The sequence below is a fragment of the Rhinatrema bivittatum genome, chromosome 16 (assembly GCF_901001135.1).
Source record: "Rhinatrema bivittatum chromosome 16, aRhiBiv1.1, whole genome shotgun sequence".
NCBI classification, from domain to species: Eukaryota; Metazoa; Chordata; class Amphibia; order Gymnophiona; family Rhinatrematidae; genus Rhinatrema; species Rhinatrema bivittatum.
Window position 1 is genome coordinate 32,151,027 of NC_042630.1, and position 27,661 is coordinate 32,178,687.

The window sequence follows — 27,661 nt, forward strand, 5'->3', positions numbered from 1 at the left end:
CTCTCGGCTTACTGTTTTGGGGAGTGATTTTCTTGTTTCCCCCTGGTGTTTAGCCTCTCGGCATCTAACCAAGACACTTCTACATTGTAAGCCCTAGGAGCCCTTTAATGGACGCACGATAACTTTTTATTAATAAGGTGAGATACTCCCACATGAGAATTCTTTATCATTTTCAGCTTTTTAAATTTAATTGGCCCTGGGAAAATGCAGCCAGGCCATGAGAGTTATCTCTTCTCTCAAAAACAACAAGCGCCTGATAGAGATGCTTATGCTCCTGCACTCATACATTCATGATCCTGTCAAACCGCCCTGACTTTGTTTCTGATCAAATATAACTTCATGTACCTCCTGTCCCTTTTGATGTCCTTTTTAGAATAATCTCTGTTGCCTAGATTTTTTTTTTTTAATTCTTCTGTGCGTTGGCAAACTTGCTTCTTCTGCGTAGGCAGAATTGCGTCACAGGGGTAGGCTGGTTTCTCTTTTCCATTGTTCAAGCCTTGACTTTCAGTCACTGTTCGATTAGCCAGCTACTTCCTTCTCTGGGCAGTTAACCCACAGCTTTATCTGTTTCATGAACTCCTTATTTTTATAAATCACAATGTAAAACTCAATATTAAGCCTTAAAACTAGACTAAGGGGTCCTTTTTCAAGAGGTTTTCCTGGTTAAACTTTTTCCCTTTACATACCAGGATCAGTCCAGACCGCTGGGTTGTGTCTCCCTTCCAGCAGATGGAGTCAGAGAAAAAAGCTGAAAGGTACGCCCCTCTTACACTGGTGTGCCACCTGCGATCCTTTAGTATTTCTCTGACGCCAGCAGATGAGGGTGACAGAACCTGCGGTCCTGATCCTTTAAAAAGAAAACAAAGCAAACTAGAAGTTATAAGACCTAAGGATGTTTGTTTCTACCAGTGGCTAAAGCAAGCTGTTTAAAAAAAAAAAGTAGTTTTCTTCTGGAGGTGAGCAGACTCAGTCCTCCCGAGGCTGTGGCCTTCGTTGAGGCATGGCAGGGGTTAGATACCCTGTTAGCCATTTTCTCAGAGCCACTTCTTCTACCGGTGAGTAGGGGGATTTACCAGTGGGCCGGTCCCTCCCCCTTGCACCCTGAGATGGCATAATTCCTCGGGGGGGGGGGGAGGGCTGCCTGTGCTGCGATTGAGGTTCCAGGGATGTTTTTTCCCCTGGGTGGCTATGTGTCAGCGTTTTAAAAAAAAAAAAAAAGAAAAAATAGTTATTTTTCTACCTTGCGCACAGGTTTCCCGGGGCTCCGGAGGGGCAATTTTTGCCAATTTTTATGGCCTCGTGCTCGCGGGGCCTCGTGCCGCGGGGTTCGGCGTGTTCAGCATGCGGGGAGCCGGTGCCGCTGCTCTCCCGTGATAGCATTTGTACACGGTGGCTCCTGGGAGGGGAAGGACCTCATTTTCAGCACGCTCCCGTGGCACAGGGAGGAATTCACGCCTCTGCCGGCCTCAGTCTTCCCCGTCCCCGTCTAGTGCGGGAATGGCGGACATTTTGCCTCCGCCATGCTCCAGTGTAGGGCTGGATGCAGGGGGAGGGGAGATCCGTCCTCAACTCTCTCCGCCGAATTTGAGCCCTGTTAGACAACAGCTCCCAGTGCCTGCCTCCCCTCCGAGCTCTGACCCACCCCCTCCCGTGGGGGGGGGCCTTAAAGGGGCAGCTTCCCTTTTCTTCCAAATTTGTGCTTTTAATGCACAGGGTATTTTTGGAGGCCGAGGCTGAGTTGCAGGCTGAAGAGCCTCCGCCTGCGAAGGTGGCTAGGCTTTCTGGGGGTTCCGATTCCTCCAGGGGGAGGATGGGCCATGCGGATTTGGATCTCTCCAGGACCCCGGCCTCCAATCCACCGGATCCCCCTTTGCTGGACCCTCTCCTTGTGGATATTGATGGGGATGTTGATCCCAACCCAGTTGAGGGGGATGACCCGAGGGTCCTCAGATTATTTCGGAGGGAGGAACTTGATCATTTAATCCCTCATGTTCTGACGGAGCTCGGTATTGAGGCGCCGCAGCCGAGCTCGGAGGCTACCAAGGGGGACCCCGTTCTCTCGGAGCTTCGAGCCCCTTCTAAAGCTTTTCTTTTTCCCCTGTGCTACAACTCGTGATCTGAGAATGGGAGGCTCCTGAGGCCAGCGTTCAGGTGGGGCGAACCATGGAGAAGCTCTACCCGCTGCCAGACGAGTCCTAGGCCGTCCTTAGGGTCCCAAAAGTGGACATGGCCGTTTCAGCCATCACTAAGCGGATGACCATTCCGGTTGCAGGGGCTGCCGCTCTTAAGGATCTTCAGGATAGGAAGCTGGAGGTCCTTCTTAAGAGCATTTTTGAGGTCTCGGTGCTTTGCGTTAGGGCGGCGGTCTGCAGTAGCCTCTTGCAAAAGGCGACTTTGTTGGGTGCAACGTTGCTCACCACGCAGGAGTTGCCTCCAGCGGAAGCGGAGCAGGCAGATCACGTGGAGGAGGCTGTGGCTTACACCGCGGATGCCTTGTATGATCTTCTTCAGGCGTCCTCGCGCACTATGGCTTCGGCAGTCTCGGCTAGAAGGCTTCTGTGGCTCCGCAACTGGTCAGCTGATGTTTCCTTCAAGGCCCAGCTAGGCAGTCTTCCCTTTAAAGGGAAATTCTTGTTTGGGGATGATCTAGAAGCCCTTATCAAATCCCATGGGGATAATAAGATGTACAAGTTGCCAGAGGACAAGCCTCGAACCTCCAGGACGTTTGGGTCGGCGCACCCTTGGTTCCGGGGACAGCGCAAGTTTTCGGCAGGGCAGGGCTCCGGCCTTCACTCCACGTCAGCCGTCGACGAGGTCTCAGGCTTGGTATCATTCCTTTTGTGGCCGTAGGCCTCTTCACGATGGGAGTCCTCAGGGATCTTCCGGGGGCAAGTCCTCCCAATCAAGGTATTCCTGACCCACTCCTCTGTTCCAGTGATAGGCGGCCGCCTGTCTCTCTTCTTCGAGGAGTGGGTCAAGATTACGTTGGACCAGTGGGTTCTAAGCATCATCGAACACGGCTATGCTTTGGATTTTGCACGCCCGTTGCAGGACCTATTCTTCATGTCGCCCTGCGGGGCCTGTGACTCAAACCCTGGGCCGGTTGAAAGCTCTGGGAGCCATTGTCCTAGTCCCACCGGAGGAGTTCAGGACTGGCAGATACTCCATATATTTCATGGTTCCCAAGAAGGGGGGCTCCTTCCACCCGATCTTGGATCTGAAGAAGGTGAACAAAGCGCTTCGGGTACCCCGTTTTCGCATGGAAACTCTCCGCTCAGTCATTGCGGCCGTCCACTCCGGCGAATATTTGGTTTCTTTAGATCTGACAGAAGCGTATCTTCACATAGGGATCTGCGAACAGTATCAGCGGTTTCTCGGGTTCATGATTCTGGGCGAGCATTATCAGTTTCAGGCACTGCTGTTCGGATTGGCGACAGCTCCCCGCGTCTTCACCAAAGTAATGGTGGTAGTAGCTGCGGCTCTCAGGCAGGAAGGGATCTTGGTTCATCCCTATCTGGACAATTGGCTTATCCGCGCAAAGTCAGAGGAGCTTTGCAGGGCAGTGGTTCAGTCTGTAGTGGACCGGCTCCAATCCCTCGGTTGGGTCATCATTTTTGCCAAGAGCCAATTGTCCCAGGTGCTGAACTTCTTGGGTGCTCGGTTCGATACATCAGTTGGCAAGGTCTTTCTCACGCAGAAGCGAATCGAAAAGTTAACGGTGCAGATCCGGCGGCTGTTATCTACCGCTGCCCCGGGTTTGGGATTACTTGCAGGTGCTTGGTTCTATGGCGTCTACTCTAGAGTTAGTCCCTTGGGCCTTTGCTCATATGAGACCCTTGCAAAGAGCGTTACTTTCTCGTTGAGACCTGAAGTCGGAAGAGTTCCAGACCCGATTGCCGCTCTTGGAACCTGCCAGGTCCAGTCTCCTTTGGTGGTTGATTCCGGCCCATGTGCAGCACGGGATGGACCTGGAGGAGCCCCAGTGGGTGATCGTGACGACAGACGCCAGCCTCACCAGCTGGGGTGCGGTTTGCCAATCGAGGGCAGCACAGGGTCTATGGACAGAGCAGCAGGCGAAATGGTCCATAAATCGCTTGGAAACCAGGGCAGTACGTCTGGCATTGCACAGTTTTCTCCCCCTGGTGAGCCGTCGATCAGTGCGAGTATTGTCTGACAATGCAAAAACGGTGGCTTAAATCAGTTGTCAGGGGGGAACCAGAAGTCATCCAGTGGCATTGGAGACTGACCAGTTAATGCTCTGGGCGGAGTGCCATCTGGTCTGTTTAGCAGCTTCTCACATAGCCGGGTCGACAACATTCAGGCGGATTTTCTCAGTTGCCAGCATCTAGGTCCCAGAGAGTGGGAACTTTCTGAGGAGACGATGCATCTCGTGACTCGTCGGTTAGGTGTTCCTCGCCTGGACCTGATGGCGAATCAGAGAAATGCGAAGGCGGTTCGCTTCTTCAGTTGCAGGAGGGAACACGAGGCTGAAGGTGTCGACGCTCTGGTCCTGCCGTGGCCTCGCGACGTTCTGCTGTACGTCCAGTTTGTCAGCTCATGCTGGGAGTCAGGCTGCTGTGGCAGAGCCTTGGAACTCCCCTCCCATGCTGTTTCCCACGGATCAGGACCCTGCTGGTAGCAGGGGAAGGGAAGAAGCTCAGGGGGTCACGGACCTGGACCCTTCATCTTCAGATCCGGAAGCTTTTTCCATGAATTTTTTCTGTCTGCTCCATAAGGCCTATTTGGCCAGAAAGGGAGCTGGGACCAAGAGGCTTTTGCCCAGGAAGTCCCAGATGGCCAAAAAGCCTAGGGATCTGGGGCATGCAGAGTCTGGAGAGATCCTGCAAACCTCGGGTCTCAGACAGGCCGCAGTAGAAGAAGACTCTTCTGAGGAGACGGATGATCCAGACCAGATGCAAGGAGGGCCGGTGGATCTGGATGCGGACCCTGTTAGTACTTTAGTGGATCCAATGCAGGATCTGGATCAGGATCTTGTTAGTGCGTTGGAGGATCCAATGCAGGATCTGGGCGAGGTTCCGATCACGGACAGTGATGACCCTTGGGTGGTTTGGCTGTTCCATAGGGATGACCTGGGCCTGCTAATTCCCCAGGTGCTGGAGGAGCTGGGGATTAAGGTCTCTAAGGAGGATTCAGATAAAATAAAGGGTAAACCCAGTCCTAGAGGGATTACAGGGACCCCCTAAGGCTTTTCCGTTGCCAAAGAAGGTGAAGAAGCTGGGGGATTGGGCCTGAAGTGGGCTTGAAGGTGGTCAGGGCTATGGCTAAGTTATATCCCTTGCCGGAACAGACGTTGGAGTCGTGGAAGATTCCCAAGGTGGATGTGGCGGTGTCCACAGTTATCAAGAAGACGACCATCCCGGTGGCAGGTTCAGCCGCACTGAATGATGTCCAGGATCGAAAACTGGAAATTTTACTTAAAAGGCTGTTTGAAGTGTCAGCCTTGAGTCTGTGTGTGGCAGTGGCAGTGTGCAGAAGCTTGATACAGAGAGCCTGCTTATGCTGGGTGCAGAAGGCGCACTGTGGCTGAGATGGCTCAAAATATCCCTTGGAAGCAGGAGTGGCCTATGTAGTGGATGCCCTGTTTGACATGGTCCGGACCTCCGCCAGGAACATGGTCTCTGCGGTTGCAGCGTGGCGACTCCTATGGCTGCAAAATTGGTTGCCAGATGTATGGTCTAAAGTCCAGCTGTCTAACCTCCCCTTCAAGAGCAAGCTGCTATTTGGGGAGAATCTGGAGCAGCTCATGAAGCAGTTGGGGAAGTCGAAAGGTAATAAGTTGCCTGAGGACAGGAAGACCCCCAAAATGTCTTTCCCTCCGTGAGCTTGATTTCGAGAGGCAAGGAGGTTTCGCACTGGCAGGAGCCCTGGGCCGGCTATGCAAAAACAGAGTTTGGGCAGACAGCAGGCCTTTCAAGCCCAACGCAGACCTCTGAGGGACAGTGGGTCCCAAGGAGGGGGCGGAAATAAGATTGGCCAATGAAGAAAGGCTGGTCTGCTCCTTTCCGGTGGCTATCGGAGGGAGGCTCTCCCTTTTTTACGAGGAGTGGACCAAGATCACGTAGGTCCTGGAGGTGGTGAGAGATGGCTACAGCTTAGAATTTTCTCGTACGCTCAGGGATGCCTTTGTAATTTCCCGCTGCACCTCCCGGTACAAGCGGGAGGTGGTGCAGGATACAGCTCCTGCACGCCATTGTTCCAGTGCCCCCTCTGGAGAGGGGGCAGGGCCAATACTCTGTGTACTTCGTGGTGCCCAAAAAGGAGGGGACCTTTTTGGCTCATTCTCGATCTGCAGAAGGTCACTGCTGCTGTCCGGGTGCCACGGCTTCGGATGAAGACATTGCACACGGTGATAGTGGCGGTGCGCAAAGGGGAGTTTCTGGTGGCGTTGGACTTGTCGGAAATTTATCTCCATATCCCCATTCAGGCTGAACACCAGAGATTTCTGAGGTTCATGGTCCTGGGGGAGCATTTCCAATTTCAAACCCTTCCATTTGGGTTGGCGACAGTGCCGCGCACGTTCACAAAGGTGATGGTGGTAGTGGTAGCAATGCCCAGGAAGAAAGGTATTCTGGTGCACCCATACCTGGACAATTGGTTAGTATGGGCGAAGTTGGAAATGGAGTGTTGTCGCTCAGTCCAGCGGGTCCTGCAGCTCCTGGATTCATTGGGTTGGGTGACGAATCTGGTAAAGAGCCCTTTGAAGCCAACCCAGTCATTGGAATATCTGGGGGCATGCTTCGATACCCAGATGGGGGAGGTGTTTCTGACTACGAAGAAGGTAGTCAGGTTGCAGAGTCAGGTCCTTCGGCTGCTGCGTCTGTCTGTTCCCAGGGTATGGGACCATTTGCAGGTCCTGGGTTACATGGTTTCTATGCTGGAGTTAGTTCCATGGGCCTTTGCTCTTATGCACCCACTGCAGAGGGCGCTGTTATCCCATTAGAATCCGCTTTTGGAGGAATTTCAGCTTCCTTTGCCGTTGCAGGAGGATGCCAGGTCCAGTCTCTCGTGATGGCTGTCTTGGCACAATCTTGAGAAAGGGATGGATCTGGAAGTGCCCAACTGGGTGGTGGTGACCACAGATGCCAGCCTCTCTGATTGGGGGGCGATTTTGTCAAGGGAAATTTTCCCAGCGACAATGGTCGTCAGAGGAGGCGACCTGGTCCATCAATCGGCTGGAAACCAGGGCAGTGTGCACAGCCTTACTGGCATTTCGCCCCCCTCATTCAAGACAAGGCAGTGCGAGTGTTCTCAGACAATGCGACGACAGTGGTGTATATCAACCGGCAAGGCGGAATGAAGAGTCTAGTAGCATTGGAGGTGCAAGAACTATTTGGGCAGAGAAATATCTGGCAAGAATAGCTGCTTTCACTACAACCTGCCCAAAATACCGCGCACACAGACTGTTTTTAATCAATTTCTAATAAACCCCCAGAATGGAGGACAGTCTCTAACGTTACCTTATTACTCTATAACTAATTAAACAAACGTCCACAATTCTTTTATTTATTAACACAATATTCTATCACACCACATAATAAAAACAACATTATAAAAAGATCACATGTGCTCTTTTAATACATTGTTTGAACCCCCTATATTTCCATGGATGCTGCAGCGTTTCGGCAGTCGACCCATATATCCAATACATAGCCATTCTTCTCCACGCTCCTCATGTTCTCACGTGCTCACATCCTGTCCCAGCATTGTGGACGTTAGTTTAATTAGTTATAGAGTTATAAGGGAACGTTGGAGACTGTCCTCCATTCTGGGGATTTATTAGAAAAAGAATAGCTGCTTCCCATGTAGCCGGAGAGGACAACGTGTAGGTAGACTTCCTCAGCAGACAGCGTCTGGATCTGGGGGAGTGGGAGTTGTTGGAGGAGGCCTTTTCCTTGATTCAGGCCAGGTTGGGCAGACCAGTGGTGGACCTCATGGTGACTTCAGGAAATGTGAAGACGGATCGGTTTTTCAGTCGCAGAAGGGAGGTCGGATCGGAGGGTGTCGACGCTCTTGTTCAGCCGAGGCTGACACATCTGCTGCTGTTCGTGTTTCCACCGTGGCCTCTCATAGGTTGAGTGCTGCGGTGCATCGAGCTTCATCCGGGCAGGGTGATTCTGGTGGCACCTGAGTGACCGCGCCGGCCATGGTTTGCGGACCTTCTTCGTCTAGCGGTCCCGTTCACTTGGCCCATCTGTCAGGGCTGTTGCAGCAGGGGCCTGTATTTTCTGACCGGGAGGATCGCTTCTGTCTAGCAGCTTGGCTTTTGAGAGGCGGCGGCTCCGCTTGAAGGGTTATTCTGAGCCTGTGATTGCGACTTTGCTTCAGGCAAGAAAGTCTTCCATGTCGTTGGCTTATGTCTGAGTGTGGAGAGTGTTTGAATCGTGGTGTTTGCAGAACAGGGTGCAGCCTTTCAATGTGGATGTTCCGCAGATTCTGGCCTTTTTGCAAAGTGGCTTGGCCTATAATTCCCTTCGGGTTCAGGTGGCAGCTTTAGGGTCTCTTTGAGGTAGGATTCAAGGAAGACCATTGGCATCTCATCCGGATGTGGTTCGTTTCCTCAAGGGGGCAAAACGTCCTCGTCCTCTGGGCCGGAAGATTTGTCCAGCATGGAATCTGAATTTGGTTCTTCGAGTGCTGTGTGGTCCTCCCTTTGAACCGGTTAGAAAGGCTACTTTAAAGGATTTAATCCTGAAGTCTGTTCAGCTAGAAGGATTTCTGAACTGCAAGCATCGTCGTGTAGGGACCCTTTCCTGCATGTTTTGGAGGATGGAGTTCCTTTTCCTACAGTCCCTTCCTTTTTGCCTAAGGTGGTGGTCTCTTTTCACCTTAGACAAGGCCAAAGAGCCAGCAAAGCAGTCCTGTAATATATAATCACGAAAAACAACAAAAGGACTCTTGTTGTGAAACACCGGCTGCTCTCGGGTCTCATATAACATTTTCAGATACGGGTACAGACGGATTACAATTCAAAAAATATTATATTCAATTCTTTTCAAAGCATCGTTTGTGCTTCTAGAAATATCACCGCATATGAGGATTAGACCGGACGGCTCTGCTGCATGCATTGCCGTTGTCGGGCTTGCTGATGCGGTTCTCTCCTTAAAAATAACCTTTTTGAAAACAACATTCTATTACGGCGTTGGCAAGCCGCTATTTACACTTTATTATACAGTTGTTTTTCGTCTCTTTTCACCTTAACCAGGTTGTTGAGCTACCGGCCTTTCCGAATTTGGCAGCTGATGCTCCGATGGCAAGGGATGGCTTCACTCATTGGATGTGCATCAGATTCTTTTGCATTACCTTAAGGTGACGAATACCTTTTGGAGATCTGATCATCTGTTTATCTTGTTCAGTGGTGCAAGGAAGGATAATAAGGCTTCCAAGGGTACGAAGGAGACGATAGCTTCGGCTTACGTCTGTAAGGGCCGGTCAGTGCTGGAGGAGTTGAGAGCGCATTCCACCGTGGTGCAGGCGACCTCGTGGGCGGAGGGTCAGTTACTTTCTCTGCAGGAGAGTTGTCTAGCGGTGATGTGGTCTTCTCTTCACACTTTTACCAGACATTACCGCTTGGACGTGTGAGTGCCAGAAGAGGCAACGTTTGGGGAAAGCGTGTTGTGCGCGGGTCTTTCGAGTTCCTGCCCAGAATAGAGAGGCTTGGGTACATCCCACTTGTCTGGACTGATCCGGAGTACGAACAGGAAAGGAAAATTGGTTCTTACCTGCTAATTTTCGTTCCTGAAGTACCACAGATCAGTCCAGAGACCCATCCCCATCTTTTGAAAGACTTCCTCGTTTCTGGATGTTGCTGTGCTGATATGTGATATTCTCAGATTAATGAAAAGTGTACATAATTTGGTATATGCTTTGTGTTAAGGGGGCCTGGCTTTCAGGGGGCCTCCAACTTTTAAGTCTCTGTTCTATTGGTTTGGGTAGAGGTCAATACTGAGGGACCGCAGGTGGCACTCTTGGTTATGCAGCAGTGCCTCAAAGTTTTTATTCTCTGCCTCCATCTGCTGGTAGGGGATGCAAATCCCCCTTGTCTGGACTGATCCATGATACTTCAGGAACAAAAATTAGCAGGTAAGAAACAATTTTCCTATATCTACAAGTTTTTAATTCGAAAGTAGTCAAGTGTAGGTGTATGGTGGAAAATGTGTCAATGTGTTTTATATTTGTCGTAGCAACACAAAGCCCATGAGGAGCCAGGGGATACGGTCACATCAGAAAATTCAGCAGAAGAACCTTGCTTGGAGCAAGGACAGTTTGCATTTGAATCCTCTAGATTTTTAGCAGAATCCGTGTCATGCTTTGAAATATTTTGCACAGATGGGAAAGCCATGGACTACGGCGAAGTCTCCAGTACCTTTGTGCGCTTGGTAGACACGCACTTCCTTCGAAGATGCCCCGCACCTCCGGAAACCCCACTGGGGTTGGCTGTGCCAGCCCCTGCCGCACCCTTGCTGATGACCAGTGAAAAGGACATGTACACGGTCCCAAAGCTGAATATGATTGGTGAGTAGTGCCAACGGTCCATTTTAAGTTGTGGCTCGGACCACTGTGAAATGAATGTTTTTGGAAATAATTGTCTTTCGGCCAGTAATGAAATAATAAAAAAAAAAAAGCATCAATGTGAGTTTCTGCCGTTTGCTGAGGGCACAGCAGGGCCGGCAAACATGAGCTGGTTTATGCTATCGGCGGCTGCTGCATGATTGCTCTGACTCTGTGCCTCCCTGCTTGCATGAAGTGTATTGTCTTTTCTATAACCCTCCCTCTCCACAGGGAAAGGGAAAAGGAGGAGATCCTCTGAAGATGAGGATAGCAGTGAGCAGCAAGTGAAACGCCAGAAGACGGAGGCGGATGGCACAGAAGTCAGTACCTGACTCTTACAGCTGAATTTGGTAGTGCCAGGGTTAAAACGGCAGATTGTCCGACCTAGTGGTTGGTCAGTTTCTCAGTTTTATTTCTGGGTCATCTTTCTCTTTGTGTCCTCATCTGGTTTTTTTTTTTTCTCTTACGGTGTTTTTAAAAACAAAACATTTGCATGGAATAAAGGGTGCACATATTATATTATGACCACACTCACTGATTTTAAAACTGCTGTTGTCATCCCTGTGTCAGGAGCGGTTATGCAGAAGGAACCGTTAGTACACTTCAAACATTTGGTTTCCGGAATAAAATTTACAGTTAATAGAAATAAGAAAAGATGCAAGCCTAATGTTTTTGCTGCCCATTCTAGTTAAATGATTAATCTGCTGTTTTTTAATTTTGTACTGCACTTTAAACAGCATGACGCATCAGGGCCGGTATTACCTGTCCCTTAAACACAGCTCGGGTGCACTCCGAGTGGTAGGGTTAACAGCTAGCTGGCTGTGAGTTTTTCCCAGCCAGGCAGGCTGATCCAATCCTGGTTTTAATCCCTCCCCACCCCACAGCATGCAGAGAGATGAAGTTCTGATTTCTGGGAAAAGAACAGGCCTACGAGTTCACATGTGCCACGGGCCCAACACCAGAACTGGCTCTACCTAGTCCTTAAAAAATAAAATAAAATGGAGCCCTGATTGTGAGGCATGAGACTATAGTTACTCAGGTAGCCAAGAAGAGCCCTAATGTCCAGGGGTGTAGAGTGAATAAAGATATTCATCCTTTATGTGTACCTTTTGCTCTGAACGCCTTTAACCCTAATCACCCCTGAACCTCAGTGCCATATCACTGTTACAGACATGGTTCTCTTCCTTGCTATGTCACCCCAGTGCTTCCATTGGCTCTGACATCATAGGCATGTCATGCCACGAGCATTAAACGTTATTAATGGTTTTAACTGAACTGGCTCATAAGGTAAAACACCACATTTGGGAGCTTCTCGGAGATGCTAGAATACAAGTAGGGAAGGTAGAGGGAGGTTTTGTGGATTGTTTCACTGCTTGTGTCAGTGTATGATTTAAATGCTTTGTTTAAATTGTTTCCAATACCAGAAGGATTTTTACTTTTTTTTTTTTTTTGCAATGTGTTGTTCTCCCTCTTGCTTATTTCTCCCCTAGGAGGTTCCCGATGATGGGATTTACTGGCAAGTGAGTACTGAGCGATTTCACCAGCACTTCCGTGATCAGGCAATAATCAGTGCCATTGCCAACAAGATGGACCAGGTATGTGGTCAGGAAGCTGGGCCAGTGTTAAGAATTTTCAGTCTTGTTTTCTCTAGGCATATTTGCTCCATTTTGGTCTTGAGGTCCCCTCAAAAACAACATGATCTGTGTGTTTTGCTATATCTCGGCACAAAGATCAAACATAGTGACAGTTCTGCTGGTATGTCTTAATTCTCTTGATCTGAGAACCCCATATCATGTGGGACAGGTGGTTCCTGTCCTGATTAAGCCCCATTGCTTTCCTTCGAGAAATTGCACCTCCATGTCCAGAGATCCCATGGGGTAAAACAGGAACTGGATCAGTTTGCCTCTTATGACTTGGAGCCATCTGGTCGCCTTAGTCTTCATATACAGTCACACAGAGCCCCTCGGATGGTAGGTGGTTTCTCATAGGGAAACTGGATTACTTGTGTGCTAATATTGCAGAGCAGGGAGCACATTATAAAACAAAAGCAATTCCTGAAAATACCCAGATCAATCCAGACAAGTGGGTTTATGCATCCCTACCAGCAGATGGAGGCAGAGAACAAAACTTTGGGACACTGCTACATAATTGAGAGTGCCACCTGCAGTCCTTCAGCATTTCTCTGTCTCCAGCAGATGGTAGAGGTGCAAAAACCTGCAGTTCTGACCAAAAGTTGGACTTTGGACCTTAGAAGCTAGAGCAGCTCCTGGAGGTGTTAGGTTCCTTTGTGGGCCATCCCTTGAGTGGAGCCGGGCGAATGGGGGATTGGACACCCCTGGCTGTGCTAGCCTGTGATACCGGAGACTTTGATAGCCAGGGGACTGGCTCCCTTGGAGTCTCTGTGATCTCCTCCTGTCAGTCTCTGTGATCTCTGTGATCTCTGTGATCTCCTCCTGTCAGCCAAAAAAATGAGAAGTGGAAGTGAGAGAGGGTCAGCAGTGCATGTCAGCCAGGAGATTTGGTCGGCGGCGCAGAACAGGGTGGTTATAAAGTGGAGCTGTCTAAGACCACAGGAGGAGGAGGGGCAAGTGCCGCGATTTTGTTTTTTCCCCAGCGGGGAATCTTTGGCTGTGCAGCTTGATTTTTGGCACGTTGCTGGACCTACTGTGGCTCACATGCACACTGCTTGTGAGCACGCAGTGCTGAAGAGCTCCCTCATGGTGCGGCCTGCTTGGTAGTGGTGTGTTTTTAGCCACGCGGTGAAACCGCATGTGGCGGCGTGCAGGACCTGCAGGCTCTGGTTGGTCCAACTCGATTGCCACTCCCTCTGCACAGGCTATGCTTCAGGAGCGGAGCCTTTGACTTCCCCTCCGCAGGGCGGGGGGAAGTCAAAGGCTTCCCTCGGTTCGGGAGCTGTGACGGTAGTACAAGGGGAGACCTCCCCTCCAGCTGGGCCTGTTGAGGATCGTGGTCTGGGAGTTGTTCGGGGCTGGGGCACCAGCAATTCTCCTCCTCCTCTCTCTCCTGCGGTGCTGGATGCTGAGGGTGACCATGAGGAGGGAACAGATTTGGGGGGACAGCCTCCTCCCACAGGGGACAGACGATCCAGAGGATTTCTCCCTGGAGTTTGTCCTGCTACTCTACAGGGCCTTCCTGGCTAGGAAGTGTGCAGGAGTGAAGAGATCCAGGGTGCATCGTTATGGCTTTCCCAAAAGAAAGAGGGTGGCATCAGCGGGTGGTTCTGGGGATTTATTGAAGTGCCTGGGACTTTGCCGTGCCAGAGCAGACGAAGACTCCAGTGACCTGGATGATTCAGGTGAGACGCCGGATTTTGCATCGCTACAGGGGGTGGATCCGGACAGGGAACCTGATGGGGGTCAGCTGCTGGATCCTGATTTGAATAAGGATGATGATCTGGAACTCGGAAGGAGTCGGATAATGAAGTTGTGAATCTGGTCCAGGATGGACTGCGGGATCCGCCTATGGCCTTTCCATTGCCTAAGAAGATACAGAAGCTGATCAGCCAGGAGTGGAATTTCCAGGAGGCAGGCTTAAAGGCTGGTAGGGCAATGGCGAAGCTCTATCCTTGGATGGAGGAACATTTGGAGTGTCTAAAGATGCCTAAGGTAGATGCGGTGGTCTCGGCAGTGACCAAGAAGTCCATGATTCCAGTTGCAGGTTTTGCTGCGCTTAAGGATGTGCAGGACCGCAAGCTGGAGATTCAGTTGAAGCGCATATTTGAGGTGTCTGCTTTAAGCCTTCGAGCCAAGGTGTGTGCCAGTGTGATGCAGTGGGCATGCTTATGTTGGATTCAGAAGGTGCAGGAGCAGGCTTCTAGCGGGGACAATCAGTCAGCTCAGCTGGAAGCTGGTTGGCTTATGTGGCTGATGCCCTGAACAGTTTGGTGCATACCTCTGTCAGTAGCATGGTCTTGGCGGTGTCGGCATGCCGGCTTCTGTGGTTGCTTAATTGGTCTGCGGACATGTTGTCCAAGGTGCAGCTGTGCAACCTCTCCTTTAAGGGGAAATTACTGTTCGGGGAGGAGCTGGATCAGCTGATGAAGTCCCTCGGGGAATCCGAGGGAAACAGGCTGCCGGCGTATTTCTACCCCGATCCCGGTTTCAGGATTCAAGGAGGTTTCTTACTGGAAGAGGGACCACAACCTCAGGGTCAAAGTAGTCGTCAGCAGCCCTTTCGGGGCACGGGCAGATCCTCCAGAGGTGGCTCCAGTCAGGTGACTAGAGGAGGTAAAGCCTCACAATGAAGCCAGGCCCGTCCACTCCTTGCTGGAAGTGGTAGGGGCAAGTTGTCTCGTTTTTATGAGGAATGGACCAAGATCGCTGTGGACCGGTGGGTGCTGGAGGTTGTAAGATAGGATTACACCTTAGAATTTTTGCACTCAGTCAGAAAGGCCTTTCTGGAGTCCCATTGCTCATCTCGCAGCAAAAGGGGCGCAGTAGAACAGACTCTGCAAAAGTTGTTAAGTTCAGAAGCCATAACTCCAGTTCCGCTGAGTAAACAGGGAAGGGGAGGTACTCCATTTATTTTGTGGTACCAAAGAAGGAGGACACTTTCTGTCCCATTTTGGATTTGCAAAAGGTAATTGTAGCCTCGTGAGTACCATGTTTCTGGATGGTGACACTGCTTACCGTAATAGCAGCGGTCCCTAAAGGAGAATTCCTCACATCCCTGGATCTGACTGAAGCCTATCTTCATATTCCCATTTGGGAAGACCATCAGAAGTTTCTACGATTCATGGTGCTAGGATGATATTTCCGGTTTCGGGCTCTTCGCTTTGGGTTGTCTACGGCTTTCTGAACCTTCACAAAGGTAATGGTGATCTTGGCGGCAGCCCTGAGACGGGAAGGGATTTTGGTACATCCATATCTGGACTATTGGCTTATTCGAGCAAAGACAGAGGAAAAGTGCGGTCGGTCGGTGCAGCGTGTGATGAACATCCTCAGTTCTCTGGGATGGGTGATCAGTGTGGTTCCAGCCCAATCATTGGAGTATCTAGCTTCGATATCTAGCAAGGCAGGGTGTTCCTGACAGCGGACAGGTTGACAAAGTTGTAAATACAAGTGAAGCGGCTCTTGAGTCTGTCGGTGCCAAAGGTCTGGGACTACTTACAGGTATTGGGCTCCATGGGCCTTTGCTCACATGTGCCCTTTACAAAGAGCGCTTTTGTCCAGGTGGAATCCTTTGTTGGAGGAGTATCATTTGCCATTGCCTCTACAAGGAGAATCCAGATCCAGTCTTTTTGTGGTGGCTATCGAGGAGAGACCTGGAGCCTCTGGATTGGGTGGTGGTCACCACAGATGCCAGCCTCAAGAGCTGGGGAGCAATGTGCCTGGGTCAGTCTGCCCAGGGTCTTTGATCAACGGTGGAAGCATCCTGGTTGATCAATCATCTGGAGACGAGGGTGGTAAACATTTTTGTTGGTGGTCCAGGGACAGATGATACGAGTGTTTACAGACAATGCGACGTCAGTAGCATACATCATTCGACAAGGAGTGACGAAGAGTCGTGCTGTTGCTTGGGAGACTCAGCTATTATTTGTGTGGGCGGAGCATCATCTCGAGGGGATTGCGTCCTCACACATTGCGGGAGTGGACAATGTGCAGGCGTATTTCCTTAGCAGGCAACAGCTAGATCCCGGGGAGTGGGAACTGTTCCTAGAAGCCTGGAATCACATTTGTGCCAGGTGGGGTCTTCCTCAGTTGGACCTCATAGCAATGCGAACCAATACAAAGACTTCCAGATTCTTCAGTCGCTGAAGGAAGCCTGGGTCGGAGGACTCGATGCCTTGGTATGCCCATGGCCAATCGGGATTCTGCTTTATATGTTTCCTTCATGGCCACTCATCGGTCAAGTGTTGTGGCGCATAGAGTCTCATCCAGCGAGCGTGGTGCTAGTGGCGCCGGAGTGGCCTCGTCGTCCATGGTTCACAGATCTGGTGTATCTGATGATCGATGGGCCTCTGCAGTTGGCTCATCTGATAGATCTGCTGCGACAAAGACCCATATTTTCGGATCAGGAGGATCACTTTTGTCTCACGGCTTGGCTTTTGAAAGGTGGCAGTTGCGCCTGAAGGGATATTCTGAACCAGTGATCTCCACTATGCTTCAGGCTAGGAGACCACCTATGTCTTTGGAGTATGGTTGGGTTTGGAAGGTTTTTGAGTCCTGGTGACTACAACAGGATCTGGACCCGTTGTCGGTGGGAGTTCCTCACATTTTGTCCTTTCTACAACAAGGCTTGTCCAAAGGCCTAGCCTGTAGTTTGCTTTGCATTTATATGTCTGCCTTGGGTTCTCTTCAGGGCAAAGTTCAGGGATGGTCTTTTGGCTGCTCATCCCGATGTGTGTTTTCTGAAGGGGGCTAAGCATTTATGACCTCCGGTTCAGAAGGTGTGTCCGAACCCTTTGCGCCCTTAAGATGGACCTCAGTGAAGGACTTGACGTTGAAGACGGTTTTCCTGGAGGCTATTTGTTTGGCCAGGTGGATTTCCGAGCTTCAGGCGCTTTCTTGTTGAGATCCTTTTCTGCGTATTGTGGAGGACAGGGTGATCTTACATACGGTTCCCTCCTTTTTGCTGAAAGTGGTGTCTTCCTTTCATGTGAATCAGATGGTTGAGCTGCCGGCCTTTCCGGATTGGTCGCGTGGGTCTCTTCAGGATAGGGATCTGCATCTCCTGGATATGCGTCGCACGCTGTTGCATTGTTTGAAAGTCACTTCTAGCTTTCGGAGGTCAGATCACCTGTTTGTGTTGTTCGGTGGAACAAAAAGAGGAGAGACTGAAGGGAGACCATTTGTTCAGCCTTTATCCGTAAGGGTCATGGAATTCCAATTGGTCTCAAGGTGCATTTGACTCGGGCACAAGCAACCTCCTGGGCGGAAGTGTCAGTTAGTTTCTCCTCAGGAGATATGTAGGGCCGCGGTGTGGTCTTCATTACATACGTTCACCAAACCTTACCGTTTGGATGTTCGAGTGAAGGAAGATCTGTCTTTTGGTGAGATTGTGTTAAAAGCGGGTCTTTCAGGTGCCCACCCGGTATAGGGGGGCTTGGGTACATCCCACGTGTCTGGACTGATCTGGGTATGTTAATTTCCGTTCCTGTATTACCACAGATCAGTCCAGAGACCCACTCATTATTGTGGCTGAAAGACTGAATTTCCTGGTGAAGGATAGCCAGTGTACATCAGGTGCCTTTTGTTTACACACGGTTTAAAAAAAGAAAAAAAGTTGTATTTCCTTTTCTGAGTAAGTGGTTAGCAGGTCTTTGCCTGGTATTGTTTGGCTTGCCAGTTCAGGGGTTTCCAACCCTAGGTTAGATTTTTTTTTGTTTGCCCTAAAAAGAGGAGAACAGGGTCTACTGTTTGGCTTGGGTACAGGTCAATACTGAGGGACTGCAGGTGGCACACTGGGTTATGTACATTGTCAGTGAAACTTTCTCTGTCTCCATCTGCTGGTGGGAGTGCATAAACCCCACTTGTCTAGACTGATCTGTGGTATTACAGGAATGAAAATTAGCAGGTAAGAACCAATTTTCCTTTCCCCAAAATAGCCTCCATGTTCACTAAAATACTTTAAGGGGCCCTTTTTTGTGGCAAACATAAGTTTTGAAAAGCTTGCCTGCTGATTGCATTGCTGGAACGGTGACATCCGGAACAGAATCCGCTTTAGGGCATTCTGGGGTGTTCGGCTTTCAATCGGATCAAACTGCAGTAGGTTAGGTTTTTGGGGTTTTCTTTAGGGCAAATGGTGTAGGCCCCATAACAGAGGAAGCCAAACCGGTACTGGAAACACTTCCTGTCTCTGTGGTGAATGTGGAGCGTGCAGGGTTTGCGGGGGGTCTGTCTGAAGGCTGCTTTTCACTTTTATGAAACAGACCAGCAGTGAAATTGTACGGACCATGCTGAGAATGAGCGAAGTCACCACGTCCTCCAACGCTGCTCACACCCAGCCGCTGTCATCCAATGAGGTGGGTAAACAGTGCCGAGCTTCGGTCTTGTGGCAGTGTGAGCCTGCATCTGAACAGGCATGAAGTTATATCTTTCAGGCAAAGATCTAAAAAAGAAATTCCTTAGGTGTTTCTAATTAGGCTCATGGTAAAAGCGGCAGTGGCTGATAATCCTGCATACTGGGAATCTTGACACACACCCTGCTTTTCCAGTGCATGCCACGAGTTGTATGTCTTTTCATTTTTAGGTTTAGAGAAAATGAGATCATATAAACGAGGCGCTTTTCTATTCTGCTGCTGCTGGTTTTGTTAAATGCTTTAGAAGAAAGGCAGCTTTTAAGGAATCTGATTTCTGTATTGCAATGGGATTCATATCCAGGCCTCGAGGGCTGCGAACAGGTCAGGATTTCAGGATATCCCTAATTACTATACAAGAGATTCATCTATATACAGTTGAGGCACTATGCTCGTGCATGCAAATCGATCTCCTGCATATTCGCTGGGGATATCGTGAAAACCTGACCTGCTTGCGGCCCTTGAGAACTGGAAATGGATAGCGCCAGTAGGTTGCATTCTTCTCTTTAATCCTCAGATATTCCGCTCCTTCCCAGCCGGTTACAACATCTCAAAGCAAGTTCTGGACCAGTATCTCACTCTGCTAGCAGACGATCCGGTAAGAAATGAAGCCTTTTTTTATTTTTCCACTTTGAATAGCTGTGGTCTAAACATTTCCAAGCTCACACATTTATTTAATTAAAATTACTTATATACCATGTACCTCATTGATTGAAACAGTTTACAGTTAAACTAATCATAAAAACATGTAGTTAAGAGCATATGACATAAGACAAAGTATAAAAACATATAAATATCTACAGCAAACACCAAAGATCCTGATCCACATTAATTAAATAAAATGCTAACATCCAAAGCGTGAAAGTATATAAATAACACAGCCAGCATCGGAGTTCCTGATCTACCTTAATTACTTAGTGAAACACTCAAAGCCTGCTTGAATAGCCAAGTTTTGAATTCCTTTTTTCTTTTCTGGATCAAGCCGCAGGTTTTCAGGCATAAAATGGCCCTATCCTGCGCCTCCCCTAAATGCGCTTGGTGAGAACCCCTGGGGAGAGCAGGTTGGAAACTGACCAGACCTTTTAAGCCTTAATTCAAGGGCATAGTCTAGCGGTCAGAGCAGCGGGCGGAGAACCAGGGAAGCCAGGGTTCAAATCTCCCTGAAACTCCTTTTGTAGGAATTTGTATCTTACTCCATCCACAACTTGGGTGGGTAACAATGCGTTACATACACAATTGAATATAAAATCAGATAAGCAGTTTCCTTGGGCAAGGCACTTTATCCTCTGTTTCCTCAGGTACAAACCTAGGGCTTTTCTCTCATTCTGTGTCTATGGGAAACCTGCTTAGTAAATGAGGCCCTGAAAAAGTGAGCCCTCAGGAGGCAGGAAACTACCTATTGTACTTGACTGTAACTCGCCTGAGCCAAATACAAATAAATATATAAAGGACAATGCAGTAAGGTACTAATTTAGGGTGATTTTTCAATGTATTTAAAACGTTTGTCACACGCTTGTTTTAACAAATAAACATAATCTGACAATTCAAAGTATAAATCCCAAACTGCAATTAACATGTGATCCAAAAATAGAATAAAATATTACAAACCAAGCAAAAGAAATAAAGGTATTAAAAAAAAAAAAAGTAAATAAAAAAGTCAAAACGGTATCTATTACCCAGCAAAAGGTAAGTAACATAGAAGGTTTTGGCCACGCAGTCGTGACTTTCTACAGAATTGCCCCTGCGATATTTGGGTAAACGCATGCGCTTGATAAAATCCGGCAGCAGGCACGTGTGTTTGAAGCAGACAGCAGGTGTAAGCTGTGCAGGTGGGGGCGGTGTTCATGGGATGGCGTTTTTGCTGCCTTTGAAAATGACCCTCCTTACCTGCTAATTTTCGTTCCTGGAATACCCCAGATCAGTCCAGACAAAGGGGTTTTCGCATCCCTAGCAGCAGATGGAGGCAGAGAATAAAAACTTTTAAGCACTGCTATAAAACCGAGAGCGCCACCTGCAGTCCCTCTGCCGCCAGCATGAGTTGCTCTCCCCGAAAAGTCCCGGAGCCCTGGTGCTGCAGAGGCTTACTCATTCTCCCCACGGCGCTATCAGCTTCTGATGAACACACTCCAGCCGTCCCATCCCTTCAGGCCGCTACGTTCACAGTTTTGTTTTGTTTTTAAACTTAAAGGCACAGTGATCCTGAGGCAAAGAAACCCTCAGAAAAGAAATGCTTCCTTGAATCTGGACGTCGGAGAGGAGACCTCGGAAGGAGCAAGGGAACCAGTCCCTTTGCTTTCAGTCCCTCTGGATGTCATGGGCAGAGACCAGACGGGGGTCACCAACCCCCCTGCTCACCCGGCTCTACCTGAGGGCTGGCCCACGAAGATGCCTAACACCTCAGGGAGCGACTCTTCTTTTAAATTCTGTCTTCTTTCCTAACTAACTTTAATTGTTTTTTGTTTGTTTTTTTTAACTTCTATCAGGCTGCAGGTTTGCAGCTTTGTCATCTGCTGGAGACAGAGAAATATCGAGGGACTGCAGGTGGCGCTCTCAGTTATGTAGCAGTGCCTGAAAGGTTTTGTTCTCTGCCGCCATCTGCTGGTAGGCTTGCAAACCCCGCTTGTCTGGACTGATATGGGGTATGAACAGGAACTGCAGTGTACAGAGCTCGATGTGCTCACGTGGGATTTTAATCGATTTTAGACAGGCCTGGTCACGTTTATGCGGCTTTATGCATAAGTCTGAACTGAGGAGATATTCTGCGAGCTGTCCTTACTCTGACACAGCCACCCAACACTTACTAATACGAATTCTCATCTCCAGTGCCCTGCAATTCTTACAGTCCGGTCACAGCATTAAAATCGGTGTCTCTGCGTCCCTCTTTTTAATGTGCTTCCCGTAACGTGAGGCTGCTCTTAGCTTTCGGCATAGATTGTAGAAGAGAGCAGAACACTTTCAGCAATGCTCACGTCTCTCTCTAAACTAATCCAATAAATTTGCAAACATTCTCTACGGCTTTTCATCCTTTTCAAGGAATGTCATTTTTTTCCCCTACCCTCTTTTGTCTTCTTGCAGTTGGAGTTTGTCGGGCGATCTGGTGATAGTGGTGGAGGAATGTTTGTCGTTAGTATCCTTCTAGCATGGTCAGAATCAGCCTCTCTTGGGCTACGGCATATAGTGCCGTGAACCTTCATTTCCCCCTTCTCCCCCGTCCCAGATATTTTGGCGACAGTCCTTGGCTGGGGCAACAGACCATGGCTCTCCCCTGGAACCTAGTACACATGCACCCCAAGCCTGGCCACTAGCTACTGGGACTCCCTCCATTCCCACCACCCACTCCTCTCTCAGGGTCTGAGACCACTGCGGAAGGAGAAGCCCAACCTGGGACTCAGACCCAGATCTCCACTGCCACTGAACCATCAATAAATAATTGTAGCTGTGATGAAGGAAAGATTTAAGGTTCCCATTAAGTTGTGGTTTGAGCCATTCCAGTGTTACTGTGAGCTTAAGTAGCCCCCTCCTAGCTGAGCAGGTAAGAAATCCTCAGCTGTTCCTTCACAGGTACAGACAGGGGCGGATTGGCCTATCGGGGGATCGGGCATCCCCCGGTGGGCCGATCGCTCCAGTCACGTGGTCTGCCGTGCGTGGCCGTGACAGAGCCGCGCTCGGCAGACCATGTGATGTGTCCTGGGCGGCGAATACCCGGGCCAGTCTGACATCGTGAATCCGCTACTGGGTACAGGGGTCAGGTTTGACTGATTAAGATCACAGGAAAAAGCCCAAATGACTCCCAGCTGCTTCACTGAAGGGACCCTTAAAATATTCTCGTCAGAAGCGGTAGCTTGTAAAAATGCAGCCACCCCTGTGTGCATGGATGCGTAAGATTCGGTAGCGGTTAGAACCTGCGGATTATCCGCTGATAAGCAGGCGCATTTTATCTCTCTGTGGTCCAGTCGCCTGCATGCATTGTCCCTCTTCTCGAATTATGCAAGAGCCTGCTTCCCTGGCCTTAACCTTAACCCATGCAGACCTCCACAAGGCGCTCGCCTCTTTGGCTTCAGTGACCCTGGAATCTGTCGTGCAGGAGCGGTAAGTGTTTCTCCCATCCGTGTCTCGGCTTCCCTGCCCTAAACTGGCTGGAAGAGAAGTGCCTGGAGGATGGACGTGTGTCTGTCTGGGATGGTTGATCTTAAGGTCCCCAACCAGTCCTGTCGTTCTACAACATTATCATTTCAGCTTTCTTTAGTCATTTTTCATGGCTTTTTCACAACTTAACGTGGGCCCTCCTCTCGCTAACCATCAGGAGAATTGATGTGGTAGACTGCGTTTCCAATTCACGTAGATCTTTTAATTGTGCTGTGTTCTGCTATTTATGTGTTTTGCAAGATTCCTTGCAGGCTTTTGTACCTTTTTATTGACCGGACACGACCTTTCTCATCCCCTTAGGAGGAGGACTCCTGTCTTGATCAGAAATTTAACCATTTTTTTCATAGCTTTTCTAAGTTCTCTCCCCAGTGCGTGATCTTTGAGCTAGGAATTGACATCCAGTAATACTGCTCACTGTTTCTAAACCGAACTGGGCCTCTGAGTGCTGACATTTTTTTTTCCCTCTCTCAGCTTCGGCTCCCGCTGTGCCCGGATCTTCCGCCTGCTTCTCCGGAAGAGGCACCTGGAGCAGAAGCAGGTGGAGGATTTTGCCATGGTTCCTGCCAAGGAAGCCAAGGACATGCTGTACAAGATGCTGTCCGAGAACCTAGTGACCTTGCAGGTGACCTTTCTGCTCAGTTGGTTTATTTATGTATTTATCTATTTCTAGCGTATTAATAAGCACAGGTTGAGATCGGGAAGAAAAGTTTCAACAAAACTGGAGGGGACAGAATGTATCCACATTTTGTAATTCTTTGCTCTTACCTTTGCTCTTTCTCGTTCTGTTTTTTGGTTTTTTTTGTGGCCGTTGGTGGTGGGATTTCTCCATCTGAACAGGAAATCCCTAAAACTCCAGATCATGCCCCGTCCAGGACTTTCTACTTGTACACGGTGAACACCCTCGCCTCCTCTCGCTTGCTGCTGCAGCGCTGCTACAAGGTACAGCAGCCCTCCCCGTCCACATTCGCTTTGATCCAGTGTCGTTCACACCTGTCCATGGTGCCCAGTATTGCTGCTTAACCCTCGCTGTGGTGCTGTACATCCCCGGAAAGCACGGAGTGACCACAGTTACAACCGCACTGCTGATGTTAGGGTTGTGTCAGGGTAAATGGCACAGGGTAGCCGGATGCCTCAGACAACAGCCCCGCTAGGTTTTGATGGCTGTTGGATTACTGCAAAGCTGGGTGGTGGGATATGGGATGGGGGCCTTGGGCTAAGTTTGGATCTTGTAGGAACCAGAGAGGACGATGATGAGGCCTAAAATAGCTGACCAGTGGAGGCCAGTGCTGTGAAGGAGTAAAGCATGCCCGGGACAGAGTCGGAGAGCAGTGGTTAGGGGCCGAGTTGGTATTGGTTTCAGTCTGGTAGAGAACCAGAGGAAGAATGTCCCCTGGATAGAGTGGACTTTATCTACTCTGTTACTATGTTTTTTTGAATACAAAAACTTATTTTCCCCATGAGTTGAAGGTTTCCACTTAGGAGTAAAGTGCTGCACACCCGGCTGCCCTGGACCAGATGCAGTCCAAAGCCCTGGGTATGATTTTGGCCACTGAGCGGTGCCAGTTCTTTGCACCTGTCACTCCTCTCCTCATGAAGACTTGTAACCTTCTTCCCTGCCTCTGTTTTGCAGACTGTGGCTAACCTGGTGGAAAGGAGGCTATTCGAAACAAAAGAGAACAAGTAAGTCTGGGCATGGAGCTCGTCGGGCCCGACTGGTTTTCCCGTATTCTGGATTAAAAGCTTTTCCAAAGCTCCAAGCAGAAACCCACTGGCTCCTTCTCAAAAGCGGCATTGTTCCTGTAACTGGAACATCTCATTTCCATTCCAATGACTGGAACAGGTATACTGATGCTAGCAGACAGGAAAACCACCATGCATGCACCAGGAGCGGGGTAAATGCTCGCCTTTTAAAACTGGATTTGCTGGCACACAGCCGCTGATGCTGCTTTGGCCTCCTCCCCATGCTTTAGGACGTCATGTATTCATTTATTTATTTTTTCAATGTATAAACTGTTTCCCTGGCCCAGAAGGATGGCCCAAAGCAGTGTACAAAGGCATAAAACAAGTTCAAACAACAGAAGATAGCAAACAACCAAAACAGAAAAAATTATTTCTCCCTTAACCTTTCAGATAAACTTGTAAAATCTTATTTTCTAAGAACTGACATGTCACACACCCAGCATGTTATACGCCCTTCTTCCTCGGACCCCTAAACACCAGACTGCGCCTTTTAGGTGACATTTGGTGACAGCAGCGCTTGCTTTAGACAAAACCTGAGCAATTGGGATAGCTACTGTTTAAACAAACTGAGTGGAGCTTCTTTCCTCACTTTGCTGATATTAGGTGCTGTCCTTAGCTGACATGGAGCCATCTTGTCATGTGACTAACTCTAAGGCAGGCTGAACCAGTCTAAGGAAAATCAAAACATTGTCATGGAAAACCAGGACTGGATCAGCCTGTCCTAACTGGCATGGGGTTGTCCATTTTAGTGTGTGTGTTTGGGGGGGGGGGGGGTTGTTGTTCATGAAGCCTCTTCCCACAGAAATCTTGGCATACCTTGATCTCAGTCTTGCCCTCACAAGGCAGAGTTGGGAATGGAACCTCGGCCTTCCTGCTGAGCAGAGCAGAGCAGTAATCATTAGGCTGGCATTGTGGGTTTTTCTTTTGTGACTGGACGGGCCCGATAGGTCTTCCTCTGTCTCTCTGCAGGCGTCTGCTGGAGAAGTCGCAGCGGATCGAGGCCATCATTGCATCCATGCAGGCTACGGGGGCGGAGGAGGCGCAGCTGCAGGAGATTGAGGAGATGATCACAGCTCCAGAGCGTCAGCAGCTGGAGGCGCTAAAGCGCAACGTGAACAAGTCAGAGGGGAAGGTGGCTGGGGGAGCTCAGTGTTTTTCAAACCTCTTAATACATTATTTATTTATTTATTTATTTTTAATTTTTATATACCGATGTTCCTGTAAAGATTACATATCGCACCAGTTTATAATAAATCAGTAATGTCTTAGCTTTAGCACTCTGTCAGCATAGGGCAAAACTACCTTGTTCGTCTTTATAACAGACTGACTAGGAGGTCAGAGAGCAGCAGGGGCCGTGCTAGGTTTTGAGTGCCATAGGGCACCATAATCCAGCCTGTGCCCAAATCCGATCCTATTTGGATGGCAAGAAAATTATGCGGCATGATTAGTTTGGGAGCTGAGGCTGTGGACACAAGCCATTTTCTATGCTTTGGTCACATAGTTAATTTTAAATTGTGCAGTTTCTGGAAGGCAGTGGATTGCCGGATTCTAGGCAGCATGTTTTTAGCAGAGCTAGATCTCGCCAAACGAATCTGGGTGACCAGAGAGTAGGTTCATGGGAGAGCGCTGGATGTGTAGTGCATTTGGTTTTCAGTAAGGCCTTTGAAGCAGTTCTGACTTATAAATATACTGAGCACCCTTGTTATGTGCCCTAAAGTGACTGAGTGGTGGTAAATGGAGTTCGCTCCAAAGAGAGGGCTGCTGCTAGTGATGTGCCACAAGTCCTTGGACTGGTTTTTTTCAACATCTTTATAAATGCTATTGCAGAAAGGCTGTCTGAAAGGGTTGGTCTTTTGGCAGATGATAAACTTTTTAACAGGGTAGTCACCCAGGAAGGTGTGAAAAACATGAGGAGGGATCTAGCAAAGCTTGAGGAATGGTCTAGAATCTGGTAGCTAAGATTTAATGCTAAAAAACGCAGGGCTGCAAAATTCCAAGGAAGTGGTACAGTATAGAGTCAAAATTCTAAGCACGAAACAAGAGTGGGATTGGGGGATTATTGTATCTGTTCTTAATGTGACAAAACAGGTAGATAAGGCAACAGCAAAAGCCAAAAGATGTTTGGGTATATAGGGAGAGGCATGGTCAGTAGAAAAAAACGCAATATTATCCTGTATAAGTCCTTAGGGTCACTTCATTTGGAACACAGTTATTAATCCTGGCCACCGCACCTTCCAAAGGATATAAACAGGATGGAGTTGGTCCAGAGGGTGGCTGCTAAAATGGTCACCTTGTCTGTTCCCAAATGTTTTACAGTGAGAACCAGACTTGCCTCTGGACTCATTTTAACTCCTGTCCCAGGATGTTTTTTGTGATTTAGCCCCCCTTCTCATTCCTGAAGATATTGGCATTTTCCATCGTACGGGATGCCTCTTTGTACATGTACCAACACTGCAGCCCACAGTATCCTAAAGCAGATGTCCCTGCAATGTGTACAGTAGTGCCCCCTACTTCTCTCCTAACAGCTATCGCTCTCTCTCTCTCTCTCTCTCTCTCCTTGTTATTGCAGGATCGATGCCAGTGAAAATCAGGTGGATGAAACCCTCTTTATCCTGGAGTCTTACATAGAGACCACCAGCACAAAAGCGTGAAGCGGCGCCCAGGATGGGACGAGCTTCTCCAGACAGGCCACGTGCAGGAATCTCTCTGCTTGCTCGGCAAGAAGATGGGTGTACCACATGCACATTTCTTCCGGATGGGGAGAGAGCAGAAATTGAATTCTGTGCGGGACAGAAAATGATGTCACCTGCCAGATCCTGTTTAGAAATCACAGTTAGAAAAAAAAGGACCCATGTAAGAGGCAAATGTGTGTTATATTTTACATTAAAATGTGTGAACAATATCTGTGTTGATCCTTTTTACTAAGAGGACATGCCGCCTCCATGTTACTATGTAACTGCTTCTTTTGACGTTCGGCACAGTTCACATTGGATCTGTGTCCTCCCAGACTCCGGTGTAGTTCTGGTGTCTCCATTTCCAGTCTTGGCATTCTTCTGCTGGATGTGGCATTTCTGGTGTGTTCAGCCCCTGTATCAAGGTTTTGCTTGAACCACTGGCATTTTCAGTTTCTGTATTCTGTCAGAGACGCATACAGATTCATTTAAAATC

General features: G+C 49.0%; 1 protein-coding gene across 5 annotated transcripts in view; it reads left to right on the plus strand.

Annotated features, from left to right (window-relative positions):
- The window catches only part of POLR3C (RNA polymerase III subunit C), a 30,240-nt gene extending 2,845 nt beyond the window's left edge, over window positions 1-27,395 (plus strand). For 3 of the 5 annotated variants that reach the window (XM_029581047.1, XM_029581046.1, XM_029581048.1), the window contains exons 5-16: window positions 10,348-10,533; window positions 10,801-10,889; window positions 12,060-12,164; window positions 18,461-18,553; window positions 19,125-19,205; window positions 21,683-21,734; window positions 22,636-22,696; window positions 23,225-23,375; window positions 23,591-23,692; window positions 24,384-24,433; window positions 25,463-25,612; window positions 27,063-27,395. In XM_029581047.1, the coding sequence (XP_029436907.1) occupies window positions 10,348-10,533; window positions 10,801-10,889; window positions 12,060-12,164; window positions 18,461-18,553; window positions 19,125-19,205; window positions 21,683-21,734; window positions 22,636-22,696; window positions 23,225-23,375; window positions 23,591-23,692; window positions 24,384-24,433; window positions 25,463-25,612; window positions 27,063-27,144 (1,202 nt within the window). In that variant the 3' untranslated portion in view covers window positions 27,145-27,395. Of the gene's footprint in view, window positions 1-10,347; window positions 10,534-10,800; window positions 10,890-12,059; window positions 12,165-18,460; window positions 18,554-19,124; window positions 19,206-21,682; window positions 21,735-22,635; window positions 22,697-23,224; window positions 23,376-23,590; window positions 23,693-24,383; window positions 24,434-25,462; window positions 25,626-27,062 lie in introns of all 5 variants that reach the window. The other 2 variants (XM_029581049.1, XM_029581050.1) reach the window with 2 other exon arrangements.
- Window positions 27,396-27,661: the final 266 nt, after the last annotated feature.